Genomic DNA, 19401 nt, shown 5'->3' on the forward strand with positions numbered 1-19401 from the left:
GGCCACACCCAGGGCAGCCCCCCCTTGGGGGCCCTCCCTTCACGCTCCCCTGCACCACTGTCCACAGGTGTCGGCCAGGACAAGTGCCGTGCCGTCAGCCACGCCCAGGCCCAAGGCCCAGCAACACCCCTCCCATGGGGCAGGTGGTCCTGGGTGCAGGGTCGGGGTCCAGGAGGGAGGGCGAAGGGAGGGAAGGGGGAGGGCGGGCTAAGTGTACCGCGGCCGCAGTCACGTGTGGGGCAGAGTCCGCGGGATGGGCGCGCTGGGCCGGGCGCTGCTGGCGCTGCAGCTCTGCGGTAAGGGGGCGCGGGGACCCCAGACAGGGGCCGCGGGGACCTCAGCCTGCCGGGCGGGGGCGGGGGCGGGGGCGGGGGTGGCGCTGTCCCCCTCAGACAGCCCCGGACTCCGCGGCGCCACCCCCAAACCTGGCCGCCTCCCCCCAGCCCCACCCAGGCCCCAGAGTTTGCACAGGCGGAGGGGGGCACTTTGCGGTGGGCTCCCCGGGTCCCCAAGAATTAATAGAAGAGCGCCCTCCAACCCGGTGGCCCTCGCCCCCGCCACTCCCCCTGCGGGTCGTCCCCACCCTGGGGAGGGGCTCTGGAGGCCTCCTGGCCACCCCGCGAGCCTGCGCTGGCCCCTCCCCAGTGCTGACCCGGGCGGCCCAGAAACTCTGGGTCCCCAACACCGACTTCGAGTCCGGGGACAACTGGAGCCAGAACCGGACACCCTGCGCCGGCGCCGTCGTGCTGTTTCCAGCAAAGAAGGTGCTGGGGGGCCCCCCGGAGCGAGGGTGATGGTTAGGGGGATCCCTCGCTGGCTTGAGTGGGGAACCCCAGCTGCCCTCCCTGACACCCATCTCCCCGCAGATGGTGTCAGTCCTGGTGCGAAGCAGCCACGGGGTGTCTGACATGGTGAGGCTGGGCCGGGTGGGTCCCCGGGATGGGTGGGCCCCCACGGCTTCTGTGTGAGCCTGGGAGATGTGTGGGCACCATACGGGTCCTGGGACAGTCGGCCCTGCGGTCCCAACCACCCACCCACCCAGATCTCCGGTCCCGGTACCTGAACCACCGCCCTAGCTGCTCCCCAAGCTCCAGGGAAGCAGAGATGTTGGGAGCCAGGAAGGAAGGGGGTCCACAAGCCCCTCCCCGCCCTCACTGTTCAGGACACCAGTGCACCTGCCCGCACAGGCCACAGCTGGGAGCATGGGCTCCAGGGCAGGTCCAGGGCTTGGGGCCTCGTTCCGGTGGCAGGATGGGGTGGGGGTGCTGTCTCACCCAGGGGCAAGATGGGAGCCCAGACTCATTTCCACTGGAGGCGGCTGGTTTTCCAATGCCTCGTAATCCTGGGTTTCTCCCCACGCTGGAAGGGGCTGGCTTCAGGGAACCTCATCCCTGTCCCACCGCTGGTTCTGCCCCTCCGGGAAGAGGCCCCACAGAACCAGGGGACCACCCATCCCCTTCCCTCTGCTCTTCTTGGGTCTGGTGGTCAGAGAGACACTGAGGGGAAGTGCCCCAAGCCTGGCGCTGTCACTGGTGTGCCGCTGAGGCACACCAAGAGCCTGGGCTTTCTTTGTGCTGAGTTTATATGTTGTGCGGGGATCCAACCCAGGCCTCACCTGTGTGAGACCGTGGTGCTGGGCTCCTCACCATCCCGCAAGCCCCTGGACGTCCCATCCAGACACTCCTGGCCATGTGTCACCCTTCTCTGCCTTGGGTTGTATGATGTTATCCCAGTGGCCAGGGAGGCGGGGTTCAGAGGGCAGAGTCGCCTTCGAGGAGGTCCTGGGCTCAGTCCCTAGCACCACATGTAAGCGAGCCACACGCTGGCCTCCCACTCACTACTTAGTGAAACAGATCTTCCATTAAAATAGCAAATAGGTGGTCCGGGAGGTGGCGCAGTGGTAAAGCTTTGGACTCTCAGTCATGAGGTCCTGAGTTTGATCCCCCGCAGCACATGTGCCAGAGTGATGTCTGGTTCTTTCTCCTCCTATCTTTCTCATAAATCAATAAAATCTTTAAAAATAAAATAAAATAGCAAATAGTACATTCCCCATGGAGGCCTGGATAGTGTAGAGTCACTCATATTTTATGGTGATTTCTGTGGTGTGTAAGGGGCTGACTTTTTTTTATTCCCTTTTTGTTATCTTTGTTGTTTTTATTGTTGTAGTTATTATTGTTGTTGTTATAGATGTTGTTGCTGAATAGGACAGAGAGAAATGGAGAGGGGAGGGGAAGACAGAGGGGAGAGACAGACAGACACCTGCAGACCTGCTTCACAGCTTGTGAAGCGACTCCCTACAGGTGGGGAGCCGGGGGCTCGAACTGGGACCCTTAGGCTGGTCCTTGCGCTTTGTGCCAGGTGCTCTTTTTTTTTTTTAATATTTATTATTTATTTATTCCCTTTTGTTGCCCTTGTTGTTTTATTGTTGTAGTTATTATTGTTGTTGTCGTTGTTGGATAGGACAGAGAGAAATGGAGAGAGAGGGGGAAGACAGAGAGGAGGAGAGAAAGATAGACACCTGCAGACCTGCTTCACCGCCTGTGAAGCGACTCCCCTGCTGGTGAGGAGCCGGGGTTCGAACCGGGATCCTTATGCCGGTCCTTGTGCTTTGCGCCACCTGCGCTTAACCCGCTGCGCTACAGCCCGACTCCCTGTGCCAGGTGCTCTTAACCCACTGTGGGCCCGACTCCCCCCTGGCTGACTTTTAATAAGTGTATTCTCCAGCTATTTAAAAAAAAATTATATTTATTTTCCCTTTTGTTGCCCTTGTTGTTTTTCATTGTTGTTGTAGTTATTATTGTCGTCACTGTTGGATAGGACAGAGAGAAATGGAAAGAGGAGGGGAAGACAGAGGGGGAGAGAAAGACAGACAGACACCTGCAGACCTGCATCACCGTCTGTGAAGCGACTCCCCTGCAGGTGGGGAGCCGTGGGCTCGAACCGGGATCCCTACACCGGTCACGTGCGCTTAACCCACTGTGCTACCGCCGACTCCCCTCCAGCTATTTTTTCTTTATGACTAATGACAGTTGTTCCTCTTCCTGAGTCTTTACTTCATTTTCTTACCCTATGACATTGTCCAGTGCCTCTCCTATGTCAAACACAAGTGATGACAAGAGTGTGTCCCTGAGAGTCGGGCGGTAGCTCAGCGGGTTAAGTGCAGGTGGCACAAAGCGCAAGGACCGGCGTAAGGATCCTGGTTCGAGTCCCGGGCTCCCCACCTGTAGGGGAGTCGCTTCACAAGTGGTGAAGCAGGTCTGCAGGTGTCTTATCTTTCTCTCCCCCTCTCTGTCTTCCCCTCCTCTCTCCATTTCTCTCTGTCCTATCCAGCAACGATGACAATAGTAAGTACAACAACAATGAAAAACAAGGGCAACAAAAGGGAATAAATTTTTTAAAAAGTGTGTCCCTGTCTTGTGCCCCGCAGAGAGGGCAGCAAGCCTGACCCCTGACCGGTGCCTACTGTGTCTTTGTGCAGTGGCCAGAATGCTAGTCCACGAGAGTTTGCTGGCGGTTTTGTAAGAAATCACAAACCTGTTGAACTCTTGCTGTTGTTTCTCCGTGAATTGAGCCCTGAGCCATGGGCCGTCTCCTCTTGCTCTGTTAATGAGGAGTTCTGAGGCTGAGCCATCTTTGCAAACGGGGATCCCTCCTGTGGATGTCGGGTTAGGTACACTGCTCCCCAAGACACTTTCTGTCACAGCTGATTTTGCTGCCACCTGCTGGGAGGGGAGCAGAAGCCGTCCCACCCCCACGTCCCCCTTTGAAACACTTTGGAGTCTAGTCAGCTCGGATCTTATGGGAGGTCTCTGCATCTGCGTTCCTGAGTATTGTGAGTTCATGCATCTTTTTTGATATTGGCACTCCACTGTTTCAGAACATTTCCAGATAGACGAGACAGAAAGACACCATAGCCTTGAAACTTCCTTCAGTATGGTGGAGACCAAGGATTATATTATTATTTATTGCCTTTTTGTTTCCATTGTTGTTGTAGTTATTATTGTTGATGTCATTGTTGGATAGGACAGAGAGAAATGGAGAGAGGAGGGAAGACAGAGAGGGGGAGACAAAGACAGACACCTGCAGACCTGCTTCACCGCCTGTGAAGCGACTCCCCTGCAGGTGGGGAGCCGGAGGCTCGAACCGGGATCCTTACGCTGGTCCTTGTGCTTCGCGCCACCTGCGCTTAACCCGCTGCGCCACCGCCCGACTCCCGGATTATATTATTATTATAGTGTATTGATTTATTTTACCAGAGCACTACAAAGCTCTGGCTGAGGGTGCTGCTGGAAATTGAACCTGGGTCTTGAAAGTCTTTTACAGAACCATTATGCAATTTCCCCCACCCTAGCAATATTATTTTTAAAGATTAATTTTATCATTTAAATGACATGATGTGGGGGGGGGGTCAGAGCAGTACTCTGGCCTTGAACCCAGAGCCTCAGGCATTGAAGTCCCATGTTCCACCAGCTGAGCTATTTCCTATACCTGAACTTGTAATTTTAGTTTTGTATTGTTCTTCATCTTTGAAAAATCAACATTACACTGGCCACATAAAATGGGTTCTTTTCCTTCTCCCCTCCACTACCTCCTCCTCCATCCTTCTTTTCTGTTTCCCAGAACAAGTTTAGTAAGAAAGTTATGGGAGCCGGGCGGTAGCCAAGCGGGTTAAGCGCAGGTGGCGCAAAGCACAAGGACCGGCGTAAGGATCCCGGTTCGAGCCCCCGGCTCCCCACCTGCAGGGGAGTCGCTTCCCAGGCGGTGAAGCAGGTCTGCAGGTGTCTATCTTTCTCTCCCCTCTCTCTGTCTTCCCCTCCTCTCTCCATTTCTCTCTGTCCTATCCAACAACGATGACATCAATAACAACATCAATAACTACAACAATAATAACTACAACAAGAAAACAACAAGGGCAACAAAAGGGAGTAAATAAATGTTTAATAAAGAAAGCAAGTTATTGCTCCCTGGGTTCAGTATCAGCCTCAGAAGCTCTTGAACTGGACATCTGGAGTCACGTCCTTTAATGCTTATTGGTCCTTTCGATTGCTTCTTGTGTTGATCTGGCCACTTTAGATTTTCCTAGAAACTAATACAATCGCATCTAGGTTCTCACTTTGGTTTTAATTTCTTAAGCTTTCCAATATTTGTGTCTTCCTTTGAGCCCCCCCCCAAGTTCCTTAGTACTCCCTCACCCCCAGACATCATGTTTTATTTCTTTAAAAATTGTAAAGAGAGACCATCAGCTTTGCTAAATGTGTTGTGACTCTGACTCCCCACACTTGTAAGCTTCTGGATTCCTCTGGGCCCCTCTGGTCAGGGCAGCCTTGAGGCCCCCAGCGGCTTGGGCTCCTTGGGCTGGCACACAGCTCCTGGGCTGGGCCTGCAGCGGGCTGCCCCCACTCTCCACATCCGACACCAGTGCCGCTGCCTGCTAGTGTCTCTGTCCGGGCGACCCTTCCCGGGACAGGGGATCCCCATGACCCCTCGGGGCGCTCCCCGCAGCTCCTGCCTCTCGACGGAGAATTCGTCCTGGCCTCTGGTGCCGGCTTCTTCGCCCAGGACACCCAGTCGGACTCAGGCTGCCCCTCAGGTGAGCAGGAGGCTCGGCGGGACGTCCACGTCCATGGGAGCGTGTCCAGGGCGGGTTGTGTACAGAGTGGGGCGAGCCCACGCGCAGGGGCTGTCCACGTGGGGCGTGTCTACACGGGGGCGTGTCCTCGTGGGGGCGTGTCCAGGGCTGTCCGCGTGGGGAGTGTCCTCGTGGGGGCGTGTCCAGGGCTGTCCTCGTGGGGGCGTGTCCTCGTGGGGGCGTGTCCAGGGCTGCCCTCGTGGGCGTATCCGAGGGGCGTGTCCTCGTGGGGGCGTGTCCAGGGCTGTCCGCATGGGGGCGTGTCCACGTATGGGCGTGTCCGAACGGGGCGTTCCTCGTGGGCGTGCCCGAGGGGCGTGTCCAGGGCTGTCCGCGTGGGGGCGTGCCCACGTGTGGGCGTGTCCGAACGGGGCGTGTCCAGGGCTGTCCGCGGGGGCGTGTCCTCGTGGGGGCGTGTCGGCCCGGGTCCGCGCTCATGCCGCCCGCGCAGATGCGCCCGCCGCCTTCCGGGACCCCGACCGTTTCTCCTGGTTCGACCCGCGCCTGTGGCGGAGCGCGGACGCGGCGCACGGGCTCTTCTCCGTGGACGCCGAGCGGGTGCCCTGCCGCCACGACGCCGTGGTCTTCCCGCCGGACGGCGCCTTCCGCGTGCGGCTCGGCCCGGGCGCCCCGAGCGTCCGCAGCGTGTCCGCGCTGGGCCAGGTGAGCGGCGGGGTGGAGGCGGGGAGGCCCCGGGGGCGGGCGGGGCGGGCGGGGCGGGCGGGGCGGGGCGGGGCTGAGGCCGAGGCCGAGGCCGAGACCCGGGGGACTCACGCCCCGCCCGCAGACGTTCTTGCGCCCCGAGGACCTGGCGGGCTTCCTGGCGTCCCGCGCCGGCCGCCTGCGCTTCCACGGCCCGGGCGCGCTGGGCCTGACCCCCGGGGGCTGCGGAGACGCGTCGGGCTGCGTGTGCGGCAACGCCGAGGTGAGTGCGGGCCGGCGGGCGGGCGGGCGGGCGGCGCTGGGCCTCGCTGACCCCCGACCCGCAGGCGCAGCCCAGCATCTGCGCCGCCCTCCTGCAGCCCCGGGGCGGCCGCTGCCCCCCGGCCGCCTGCCTCGACGCCCTCCTGCCCTCCGGCCAGTGCTGCGGGCTGTGCGGTGAGTGTGGCGGCCCGCTGACCCCCGCGGCCCCGGCTGGCCCCCCTGACCCCCGCTGACCCCCCTGACCCCGGCTGACCCCCGCTGACCGCCCCCCAGGAGCCGTCGTGGCGCTGACCCCCGGCCCCGCCTTTGACCTGGCCCGGTACCGGGCGCGGCTGCTGCGCGATTTCCTGGCGCAGGTAACCGGGAGAGGCCGCCCTGTCCCGCCGGGGTCCCACCCCCGTGGCCCCTCTGTCCTGTGACCCGAGTCGCCCCTGTGTCCAGCCCGAGTTCCGGGGGCTGCAGGCCGCCGTGTCCAAGGTGCCGCGGGCCTCGCCGGGCCGGGCTGCGGGTGCCGAGATCCAGGTGGTGCTGCTGGAGGCCGGGCCCCCGGTGGGCAGCGCAGGCCGGCTGGCCAGGGCGCTGCTGGCCGACGCGACGGAGCAGGGTAACCGGGGCTGGACCCCCTGACCGCTGGCCTGGACCCTCGGCCTCGCCCTGGCCTGAGCCTGAGTCTGTTCCCTGCAGGCCCGGCCCTGGGGGTGCTGTCCGCGTCGATGCAAGAGTCGGGTGCGGCCATCGGGGGCTCGGCGGGCGGACAGGCCGCTCCCGGGCCTAGTACAGGGTTGGCGGGCGGCCTGGTGGCAGCCGCACTATTTCTGGTGTTGCTGTTGGGGGCCCTGCTGCTGCTGAGAGCGAGGGGTCTCAGGTAGGGGTTGGGGGCTAGGTGAGGGTCTGGGGGCTCAGATATGGGGCTGGGGCTCAGATATGGAGCTGGGGCTCAGATATGGAGCTGGGGGCTCAGATATGGGGCTGGGTGCTCAGATACGGAGCTGGGGGCTCAGATATGGAGCTGGGGGCTCAGATATGGGTTGGGGGCTCAGATACGGAGCTGGGGGCTCAGATATGGGGCTGGGTGCTCAGATATGGAGCTGGGGCTCAGATATGGGGCTGGGGCTCAGATATGGGGCTGGGGCTCAGATATGGGGCTGGGGCTCAGATATGGGGCTGGGGCTCAGATATGGGGCTGGGGCTCAGATATGGGGCTGGGGCTCAGATATGGGGCTGGGGGCTCAGATATGGGGCTGGGGGCTCAGATATGGGGCTGGGGGCTCAGATATGGGGCTGGGGGCTCAGATATGGGGCTGGGGGCTCAGATATGGGGCTGGGGCTCAGATATGGGTTGGGGGCTCAGATATGGGGCTGGGGGCTCAGATATGGGGCTGGGGCTCAGATATGGGGCTGGGGCTCAGATATGGGGCTGGGGGCTCAGATATGGGGCTGGGGGCTCAGATATGGGGCTGGGGCTCAGATATGGGGCTGGGGGCTTGGGTAGGTGTCGGGGGGCTTAGGTGTGCAAGGGCTGAGGTACAGGGACTCAGATACTGGAGCTGGGGTGGGGCTCAGGTGCGGTGTTGTTCAGGTCTGCGGAACAGATCCTGGTTCCAGGGTTTCAGGTGTGAGACTCAGGTGGGTGTGAGGCACGTGGAGGCTCAGGTGCGCTCGGTTGAGACAGAGGCTGGGTTCGCGCATGCGCTCATACCGTGTTCTCCCCCTCCATCAGGTGGAGGCGAGGCGCTGAGGGGGACCCTACACCTCTGGGCTTCCCCAACCCCATGTTTGATGCGGCGAGCTCTGCAGAAGTGGTGAGGGCTGCAGGGGTGGGTGGTGTGCTGGCAGAGCCCCCCACCCGTGACCTACCTGGCTAGTCTCACGCCACCACCCCACAGGCCCCTACAGCCCCCGCCCAGGAGGCCAGGACCACCAGCCAGAGCTGCTTCGTGAACCCCCTGTTCCACACGGAGGCCTGAGCCAGCCCTGCGCCCCCTGCCCCCCACCCCTGCTGCACCCCTTCCCTCTCTCCCTGCGCCCCCACCATGCCGAGTCGTGGTGATCGCAATAAAGTCATTGCCTGGAGTCACTTAGCCCGTCTGCTGGGAGGTGGGGCGCAGGGTGGGTCACGGCTGCACCCACAGGAGAGCCCCAAGGTGCTGAAGGAGCCTCGCAGGGGCTGGTCCCCACTGCTTGGGGGGCTGGGGGTGGCTCCCACTGCTTCCAGCCCAGTCATGTAGTGGCAGCGGCAGGTGTGGCGCACAGGAGCTGTGCCTCACGTGACCACGGCCAGCCCCGTCTCTGGTGATGCCAACTGTGGCCCTGGTGGCCCCTCTCCCCTCAGTGAGTCGCCAGCTGCTGCCAGTCCTTCTTTCAGGGCAGGCTTGGTGATGGTTGCTTCCTTCAACTGTTGCTTGTCTGAGAAGGTTTTGATGCTTCCATCTAGTCTGAACGACAGTCTAGCAGGATATAGTATTCTTGGCTGAAAGCCTTTCTCATTGAGCACTCGATAGATATCTTGCCATTCTCTTCTGGCCTGTTGTGTTTGTATGGAGAAGTCTGCTGCTAATCGTATGGGTTTTCCTTTGTAGGTGACTCTTTGTTTTTCTCTTGCAGCCTTGAGGATCCTTTCTTTATCCTTATTCCTTTCCATTCTAAGTATGACATGTCTTGGTGTCTTTAGGTCTGGGTTAATTCTGTTTGGGACCCTCTGGGCTTCTTGAATCTTTATGTCTTTGGTGTTGTCTAGACTAGAGAAGTTTTCAGCTATTATGGCCTGGAGAATGCTTTCTTCCTCTCCTTCTCTTTCTTCCTCTGGTAAGCCAATAATGCGTATATTGTTTCTTTTCTTTTCTTTTTTTTTTTTTCTCCTCCAGGGTTATTGCTGGGCTCGGTGCCTGCACCATGAATCCACCGCTCCTGGAGGCCATTTTTCCCCCTTTTGTTGCCCTTGTTATAGCTTCGTTGTGGTTATTATTATTGCCCTTGTTGACGCAATTAGTTGTTGGATAGGACAGAGAGAAATGGAGAGAGGAGGGGAAGACAGAGAGGGGGAGAGAAACACAGACACCTGCAGACCTGCTTCACCGCCTGTGAAGCGACTCCCCTGCAGGTGGGGAGCCGGGGTCTCGAACTGGGATCTTTACGCCGGTCCCTGCGCTTTGCGTCACGTGCGCTTAACCCACTGCGCCACCCCCTCGACCCCCGCGTATATTGTTTCTTTTGAAGTCATCCCATAGGACTCTGTTGTTGTTTTCAGCATCTCTTAATCTCTTTGAGATCTCTTACTTCTTTTTTAGTTGTCTCTAATTCATCCTCAATCTTGCTAATTCTGTCTTCAGCCTCATAGATTCTATTCTCTCTGCCCTCTACTGTTTTCTGGAGTTCATCTATTTTGTTGCCCTGCTCTGATACTGTTTTAGCTTGTTCAGCTAGTTGCCTTCTTAGCTCAGCGATTTCAGCTTTCAGCTCTCTAATAACCATGAGATAATTATAATTTTCTTCCATATTCTCATTTGTTGTTCCTGCATTTCTGATTACAATTTTTTCAAATTCTTTACTCACTCCTGTTATTATTTCCTTAGCTAATGTTTGGATGTTGAACTTGTTGTTTTGTGCTTCACCCTCTGGAGGACTTTTAGCTGGACTCTTGTCCTGGTTCGAGTCTCCAATATTTTTTCTTGTTGTTTTAACCATTTTATATATTATGTTATGAGTTCCCTTTATCAGTACTTTTCAAATTATTGATTACTATTGCCTGGATTGACTTGTGTCTAAGTAATTTAATTAAAGGGTTTACCGTGGTGGAAGTTAACAGTTTTTTCAATCCCTGAGTTGGAGCTCAGTGGTGTAAAAGCCTCTTTTTTTTTTCTTCCCTGTAGGCTATGGGAGCCTGAGGGCTTTTAAACTATCAATAGGCTTCTTAGCTTAATCCCTGACTCCTGACCAAGAGATAAAGCAGGGTGTGGCAGAGATAATCCAGTGGTTATGCAAAGAGACTTTCACAGCCCCTCAGCTATGCCACCGAGGTATAGGTCTTCTCCTGAGTTTCCCGGTTAGATCTCTGTCCCCTGGTGTCCCTCCCTGTCGCTGCTCCAGATTCTGAGGGTAGTAGCAATGGAGACTCAGAGTTGCTCTTCGTGAGTCTCTGGGGAGTCCTCTCCTCCCTTCAGCTGCCCCCTTGTTGGTGGATCAGACTGGAGGTGGTGTCTCCACTGATAAACTGTTGAACTGTTAGCAGTCACTTAATCTCTCCTTAGGCCCCTCTCTCCTCTCTGTCACCAGCCACGCGTGTTTGTACTCACCGGTGATTTCCTGGGTTCCTGTGGTCATTCTAGTCCTGTCTTGTTTCGGTCCGGGTGGTCTCCTTTGGTATTCCTAGTTGATCCGGGAGAGGAGAGCAGCTGCTGCCAGTCCTGCTTCAACAATGGGAGGCACTCGAGCGTCGGCCTGGGGACAGGCTTTCGTGGGGGGCTCCCCTGGGAGATGCCCAATAGGGGCCAGCTGATGGGAGGGACTGTCAGTTGTCCCCCAAAATGCCCGGTGGGTCTGCAGCAGGTACAGGAAGCAGAGTGCACCTCCAAAGCATGCCCACGCTCAGAACCACGAGGCCTGTGGCCCGGGGAACCCCATGTCCTGCTGATCCTGCCTGGGAGGGGGGCCGGCCTCACACATGGCGGCTACTCTTCTGATGCCGGAATGCGGCCTCAGGGACCCCTCCTCCAGGACCCTCTGTCCCCACGCTGTTCTCATGGGTGACCTACCCCTTCCCAGCTCCTGGTCAAGAGGCCCTGCAGGACCCCCCCCCCCCAGCTCTGGGGCCCACACATGCACCCTCCTGGGAGAGGAGGCGGCCTTGGCTCTGAGCTCAGCTTCATGGGCTGCACTGGCTTGGGACTTTGCGGGCTGTCGTACCCATCTGTCTGCCTGCCAGCTCTGAAAGTGGTCACTGAGGGGCTGGGGGACAAAACATTGCTTCACCTGGCTGCGTCTGTCTTTTCTTTTTGACTGACGTTCCACTGTCACCGTCAGTTTTTGTTCACATGGTTGCTGGGAGCAGGAGTGAGGTGGGTCGGTCGGGCATCTGGAGACGTGAGGGCTGTGCAGTTCAGCTGCCGGTCATTCCGGGGTAACGGCCCCTCTGGGGAGGGGTGGCCACATGGCAGTGAGGATGAGCGTGGTCCCCAACTGAGGAAGGTGAGGTTTCCTGGTGATTATTATTATTTTGAATATTTATTTAGAGGCCAAGTGGCGGCACTCCCAGATGAGCTCAGATGGTGCATGCACATGGACCCAGGTTCAAGCCCTCAGCCCCCACCTGCGAGTGGTGAAGCAGGGCTGCAGGCGTCTGTCTCCCTGTTTCCCCTTCCCTTTCAATTTGTCTCTGTTCAATAAGTAATTATAAAAAATAAAAAAATTCGTGGTCCAGGAGGTGGCACAGTGGATAAAGCATCAGACTCTGAAGCATGAGGTCCTGAGTTCAATCCCTGGCAGCACATATACCAGAGTAATGTCTGGTTCTTTCTCTCTCTCTCTCTCTCTCTCCTATCTTCATGAATAAATAAATAAAATCTTTAAAAAAAAATCCATGTGAGAGACACAGAGATGGAGAGAGAGAACCAGAGCATCGCCCTGGCAAGTGGGGTGCCGGAGGTTGAACTTGGGACCCAGCACTCAAAAGACTTTATTCACACACCGTCTCCTGGCCCGCAGTGAGCTTCGTGGCAGGGCGAGTGGTGTCACCCTAGCTCAGAGGAGCGGCTGTCTGTCCTGGTTTGGCGGCTGACTCAGGTTGGAGGCTGAGGATGATGGGCTTCGACACCGGGTGAGAGGGGTACATTTATTATTATTTTTAACCTTTTTGTTTTGTTTGCTTATTTATTTATGATAGGACAGAGAAATTGAGGGGGAGAGGAAGATAGAGAAGGAGAGACAGACACCCGCAGACCTGCTTCACCACTTGTGAAGCAACCCCTCTGCAGGTGGGGAGCGGGGGCCTGGAACTGGGAACCTTGCGCTGGCCCTTGCTCCTATTATGTGCGCTTAACCTGGGTCCTGAAAAGTAGGACAGGAAGGGGCCAGGCAGGTGTCACAGTGGTTTACAGAATAGACTCCTTCTTGGGGCTCTGAGGTTCTGGGTTCAGTCCCCAAGTTAAAAAAAATTAGATTTTGGGCTGGGAAAGTCCAAGTCTGGTTTGGGTGCTATTCTCATGCCACCCGGGTGAACATTAGCTGTGAAACCGACCAGGGCCGATGGGATTCTTGTGACAGTCACCGTGGGTGGTGTGACTGGGCAGCTTGTGCCCAGCACTTAGTAGGTGCTTCGTAGCTTGCTGAGTAAAATCTGTGATGAAAATGACAGGGTCCCAAATTGTGCTCCTTCTGCCGTGGGCTCAGCTCACCATGTGAGCTCATCCGTTCACTGGCCCCTGTGTGTGAGGGGGGAGCCTGTTTGGGGGGGCTGTTGTCAGCCTCACATGGAGCGAGCATGGTGTAACATCTTTGAGATCTGAGTTCTCAGGAGCAGGTCCATGTCCATGATTCTACAGAAAGGGGGTCTTAGGCTCCTGCAGCCACCATTGTCGTTGGTGTGTGTGTGTGTGTCTGTGTCTGTGTCTGGGGGGACTTCCTGCCTATGACTGCCAGGTCCTGGGCATTGTGCCACTGGCTGAGATCTTCCAGCCATGGAGCTGGATGGGGTGTGTGGGGCCCACCCTCACAGGTCAACTGGGGTGGCGCTGGGACTCACCCCCAGACTTTGAGCTTTAAATCTGAAGCCTGGGGGTCAGAAGGGAATGGAGGCCCTGGGGGGGTTGGGGTACCCGGAGCTGCCCTTCAGGAGGACTGGGACCAGCACCCTTGGCCCTGGGCGGTGGGCATGGCTGTAGGTAAGGGGGTGCTGTAGCAAGGAAGGGACTGAGGGAGGACGGCGGCTGATGGGGCAGGTGGCATCAGCAGTGAGCCTGTAGGTGACAGGGCCAGAGGCCAGGACCCAGCTGTTTCCTGACTCACCTGCTGGGTTGGAAGTGACGAGACATTGTGACCATTTGAGGGGACTCCACTCACTTCAAGGCCTGTATCCATCTTGTTTCACTGGGGCTAGTCATGAAGCTGCAGGAAGGACCAGCTCACTGCGGAGCTCCCTTGCGTGATGCGGAGGCCTCTGGGCTCCCGGGACTGGCCGAGCATGGTCAGTGCTGGGCTCTGTCCTCTCCTGTTTATCCTCAGGGCAGGAATGTGCTTTTGGTGAGTAGCTGAGACTTGTGGTTGCTGGATTCCTTTTACATTTTTGTTTTTTTAAATAATTATTTTCTTTTTAAATTTTTCATTATTTTTATATATTTATTTTCCCTTTTGTTGTCCTTGTTTTTTTTGTTTTTTTTTTTTCCTCCTCCAGGGTTATTGCTGGGCTCGGTGCCTGCACCATGAATCCACCGCTCCTGGAGGCCATTTTTTCCCCCTTTTTGTTGCCCTTATTGTAGCTTCGTTGTGGTTATTATTATTGCCCTTGTTGACGCAATTCGTTGTTAGATAGGACAGAGAGAAATGGAGAGAGGAGGGGAAGACAGAGAAGGGGAGAGAAAGACAGACACCTGCAGACCTGCTTCACCGCCTGTGAAGCGACTCCCCTGCAGGTGGGGAACCGGGGGCTCGAACCAGGATCCTTACGCCAGTCCCTGCGCTTTGCGCCACATGCGCTTAACCCACTGCGCCACCGCCCGACCCCCTGTTGTCCTTGTTTTTTATTGTTTTATATTTATTCCCTTTTGTTGCCTTTATTGTTTTATTGGTGTTGGTGGTGGTGTTGTCGTTGCTGGATAGGACAGAGAGAAATGGAGAGAGGAGGGGAAGACAGGGGGAGAGAAAGACAGACACCTGCAGACCTGCTTCACCGCCTGTGAAGTGACTCCCCTGCAGGTGGGGATCTGGGGGCTCGAACCGGGATCCTTACACCGGTCCTTGCATTATATGCCTTAATTATTTTCTTTTGCATAGAGACAGCCAGAAATCGAGAGGGAAGGGGGTGATAGAAAGGGAGAGAGACAGAGAGACACCTGCAGCCCTGCTTCACTTGTGAAGCTTTCTCCCTGCTGGTGGGGACTGGGGGCTCAAACCTGGGTCCTTGTGCACTGTAACATGTGTGCTCAACCAGGTGCGCCACCACCCGCCCCCCTTTTACATTTTATTTTTTAAAACATCCTTTTGTTGCCCTTGTTTTATTGGTGGTGTTTTTACTGATGACGTTGTTGTTAGATAGGACAGAGAGAAATGGAGAGAGGAGGGGAAGACAGAGGGGGAGAGAAAGACAGACACCTGCAGACCTGCTTCACCGCCTGGGAAGCGACTCCCCTGCAGGTGGGGAAGCCAGGGGCCCGAGCCGGGATCCTTACACCAGTCCTTGCGCTTTGCGCCATGTTTTTATTTATGTGGACTTAGTGCTATGCTAGGGAGTGGACCCATGGACAAGTGACCCCCCCCCAATTTAAATTGAGAGTGGAAACATACATTGCGAGAACTGGCACAGAGAGGCAACAACAAACACTGCTCCGCCATCCATGGAGCTGCCCGTGTGGTGCCAGGGATTGAACCCAGGGCCTCAGCTATGGTGAGGCATGAATTCCCTGGGGTGAGCCACCAGCAGCATCAGCAGCGCCCCCTTCACATAGAAGTTTTGGCGCATACATTTCAAAATCCTTTGTAGAAGGATTTAAAGTTGTATTTGTGAGAGGTGCGCTATGCAGAAGGGCAGCATCACTCTGGCACGTGATGCTGGGGATTGAACCTGGGGCCTCATGCCTCGGCCTGTGTTTCCCTGGGCCAGCCACATTCCTGGAAGTGCCAGCGTGCACCCTGGAGTCACTGCTGTGGGGGAACTCCAGAGACAGACAGGAGGGACTCATGGGCACCATTTGGTTCGGCTGCTGTGGTGCGGGGGCTGGGACCAAGGTCCACATGTGGCCGCCTCTGCTCTGCCAGGCGGGCCGTGTGCTGCCCGGGGTGGGTGGGGGGCATTTCAGATGAGGACAGTTCAGCGGCCACGTGAGGCAGGACGCCCACCTCAGGGCTGAGTGGCCTGTGGCCGTGATGTGTTCTCTGGCTGTGTGCACTGCTCTGGGGGGCCCACTGTGAGTGGGGTGCCATCACTGGGAGAACATTCTGAGGAGGGCGTGCTGTGAGGGTCTCTGCCTCCAGGTTGCTCCACACCAGCCCCCCTGGTTTGTCTCTGTGGGGAGGGTCCCCGGTGATGTGAGGCTGAGCTCTGTCCTCCAGTGTCAGTATGTTCATGTCCTTGTCCTTAGCTCTTTCTTTCTTTCTTTCTTTCTTTCTGCTGTGCTGGGCATGAGGAGGTTGTGCACACCCAAAGCTACAGCTCTAGGGCATCCTGTTCTTTTTCTTGTTTGATAGGACAGAGAGATTGAGAAGGAAAGAGGATAAGGAGGGAGAGACCCTGCAGCCCTGCTCCACCACTCATGAGGCTTCCCCCCTGTACGTGGGGGCTGGGGGCTTGAACCCGGGCCCATGTGCATGGTAACAGGTGCACTCAATCAGGTGCAGCCCCTCCCCCCTTCCAAGGCAGCTTGTTTTTTCACTTCGGACACGCAGAGACCTATCCTCCCCCTCAGGGCCGTCCCAGGGGCACCTGTGAGGCGCTGGCCTCAGCCCGGGTCTCACTCAGGTGAAGGTGTGCCCACCTTCTTGGCCCGGTTAATGGTGTTCTAACAAAAGACTCATTCAGGAGAGAGGCCCAGAGACCCTCTGGCCCAGGACCACGTGCCGCGAGTCCATGGCTCCACCTGTGCTCACTAGGACAGACAGACGGCCGCAGGTGCCTCTGCCATTGTAGTCTTCGTGTGGCCCTGTGCTCTGATCTCTCCACCAGCTTTGGGGCTGAATCCAGGTTGCTCACCAGCAAAGTTTCCGGCTGGGAATCGCCCTGCCCTGGGGGTAGCGACACACATCGGCGGCTTCTAGCCTGTCTGCTCACTGACCGGCCACTGGTGCCCGGCCAGCACGGCCTGATGGGCTGGGTGCAGCCTGTGAGCCCCACACTGCTTTCTGAAGGACGCTTGGCTGCTCAGGATGGCCAGTGGCTCTGACGGCAGCTTGGCCACGTGTGGACTCGGGGCGGCAGGGACCGGTCATTTCTCTCTCCACACACACAGGCCATCTTCCCACTTTGGTTTTTAAAATCAATGTCTTGCATGTGAGGCCAGAGCACTACTCTGTCCTGACCAGTCACGTGATGCTGTGGCACAAGGCCTCACACACACGTCTGTGCTCTAACCCCTGAGCTGCCTCCCTGGACTCCCCAGTACACACGCACCCTGTCAGTGTACATACACACACACCCTACCTGCTATCTATGGAGTTTCCCCTGGTGCTGGGTGCTTGCACATGTGGTGTCAAAGCTTATATCTCAGGGGTCGGGCAGTAGCACAGCGGGTTAAGCACACATGGCGCGAAGCACAAGGAGCCCCCAGCTCCCCACCTGCAGGGAGTCACTTCACAAGCAGTGAAGCTGGTCTGCAGCTTTCTCTCCCCGTCTTCTCCTCTCTCCATTTCTCTGTCCTATCCAATAACATCAACAACAACCACAACAATGATAAAACAAGGGCAACAAAAGGAAAAATAGCCTCCAGGAGCAGTGGATTCATGGTGCAGGCCTCGAACCCCAGCAATAACCCTGGAAGCAAAAAAATGCTTATAGCTCGGACTTTGCTTATGGGAAAATGCACAAGCCAGGTGTGGCCTGTCTCCTGAGCCCAGAGTTCCTGTATTTTTCTTTATGGGAAAGGAGAGAGCAGCAGACATCACTCTGGGGAACCACCAGGGATTAACTCTGGGCCTCATGCTGGAGAACCCAAGTGCCTCAGCCACTGCACCACCTCCTGGCCACCTCTATTTTTCGTTATGATAGTCTGCTGTTGGTTTAAAAATTTTTTTTTTTTTAACCAGAGCACTGCTCAGCTCTGACTTATGGCAGTGTAGGGGATTGAACCTGGGACTTGAGAACCTCAGGCATGAAAGTCTCTTTGCATAATCATTATGCTATACCCCCACCCTAAAAAACTTTATTTATTCCCTTTTGTTGCCCCTTTTTTAATGGTTGTAGTTATTGATGTCATCGTTGTTGGATAGGACAGAGAAATGGAGAGAGGAGGGGAAGACAGAGAAGGGGAGAGAAAGACACCTGCAGATCTTGCTTCACCGCCTGTGAAGCAACTGCCCTGCAGGTGGGGAGCCGGGGGCTCGAACGGGGAGCCGGGGGCTCGAACCGGGATCCTCACACAGGCCCTTGTGCTTTGTGCTTAACCCACTGCGCTACTGCCCGACTCTCTAACATTTTTTTTTAATGTTCTTTATTTGCTTTACATTAATGATATAGCAAAACACATCAGAGCCCTGCCCAGCTCTGGCCAATGGTGGTGCTGGGGACTGAACCTGGAGCCAGAGCCTCAGGAGTGAAAGCTTTTGTAGAACCACTATGCTGGCTCCCGCCCCCTCCACCTTTGTTGAGCTCATCCTAATAGTTTTGCTGCCCGGCTCTTTGTAACGACACACACCACAGTAGACAGGTGTCCTGCCCAGAAGCTGCCTCTCTCACTCCATCTTTCTCCTGTTTGTATTGGGGCTGACCTGCCACCCTGCCTGAGCTCCAGCGTCTGCCCCACACGCTCCCCCTCCGCCTCCTGTCCCGCTCTTCATCTTCTTCTTCCTGAGCTCGGAGGGCGGCCTCGTGCGTGGGCTCCACTCACCGATCTTCTGTTAGAAACTAGTTCTGGCCGGGCGCCTTTGACCCTCCAGGTCTGTTTCTGAGTCTTGGGGCGAAACAGCTACTAGCCCAGTCTTCGTATTTTTATGAGAAAACGGGCCAGGCCGCGGCACACCTGGCTAAGCACACACATTACGGTGTGTAAGAACCCAGGTTCAAGCCCCCACTCCCCACCTGCAGGGAGGAAGCATCATGAGTGGTGAAGCAGGTCTGTGGGTGCCCATCTCCCCCCTGCCCTCTTAATTTCTGTCTCCTATAATAAAGATCAAAATTAAACAAAGACAAAAAGCAGAGCAGGGGGGTCCGAGTCTGCGGCTTCAGGTGTGTATGTCCTGTTTGTTTTTCAGATTCCTCTAGGGTTATCGCTGGGGCCAAGTACCAGCACTACGAATCCGTTTGAACGAGAGAAGCCAGAGCGAGCCCAGCTCCTGCACGTGGCGTTGCCGGGGACCAAGCCTGGGGCTTTAGGCATGTGTCCTGTGCTCTAACGCTGAGCTATCTCTGCTCTGTCTCCCGTTCTCAAGAGGGCTTGAGTTACACAGGACCTCACCATCAACTCTGACCTATTTTTTTCAAACTAATTTTTAAAAAATATTATTAATGAGAAAGATAGGAGGAGAAAGAACCAGACATCACTCTGGTACATGTGCTGCCAGGGATTGAACTCAGGACTTCATGCTTGAGAGTCCAATGCTTTATCCACTGCACCACCTCCCAGACCACAACTTTAATTTTTTAAAAATATTTATTCCCTTTTGTTGCCCTTGTTTTGTTATTGATGTCATCATTGTTGGATAGGACAGAGAGAAATGGAGAGAGGGGGAGAGAAAGACAGACACCTGCAGACCTGCTTCAGCGCCTGTGAAGCGACTCCCCTGCAGGTGGGGAGCCGGGGGCTCGAACCGGGATCCTCACACCGGTCCTTACGACTGTGCGTCACATGCGCTTAACCCACTGTGCTCCCGCCGACTCCCTTCTGATTTCTGACCTCTAGGACCTTCCTCGTGTGCGCTGCACCCCGTCTGCTCACTGAGCGGCTCTGGCTCCCCTGTGCCCTAGTCCGTGTGGTCTGGAGCAGGTAGGGACC

At 56.6% G+C, this 19401-nt stretch overlaps 1 protein-coding gene across 2 annotated transcripts; it reads left to right on the forward strand.

Annotated features, from left to right (window-relative positions):
* The first annotated feature begins 226 nt into the window (after positions 1-226).
* AMN (amnion associated transmembrane protein) lies at positions 227-8626 on the forward strand. Of its 2 annotated transcripts, XM_060181075.1 has the most exons (12): positions 227-296; positions 646-764; positions 867-911; positions 5503-5590; positions 6081-6292; positions 6417-6554; positions 6619-6727; positions 6827-6909; positions 6995-7157; positions 7238-7418; positions 8274-8355; positions 8440-8626. In XM_060181075.1, the coding sequence occupies exons 1-12, from the start codon at positions 254-256 to the stop codon at positions 8518-8520; spliced, it is 1344 nt and encodes a 447-aa protein (XP_060037058.1). In that variant the 5' UTR covers positions 227-253; the 3' UTR covers positions 8521-8626. The 2 variants fall into 2 exon arrangements, with proteins under 2 accessions (XP_060037058.1, XP_060037059.1); XM_060181076.1 differs by lacking the exons at positions 6827-6909; positions 6995-7157.
* Positions 8627-19401: the final 10775 nt, after the last annotated feature.

This window comes from Erinaceus europaeus, chromosome 22 (genome assembly GCF_950295315.1).
Source record: "Erinaceus europaeus chromosome 22, mEriEur2.1, whole genome shotgun sequence".
Classification (NCBI taxonomy): Eukaryota; Metazoa; Chordata; class Mammalia; order Eulipotyphla; family Erinaceidae; genus Erinaceus; species Erinaceus europaeus.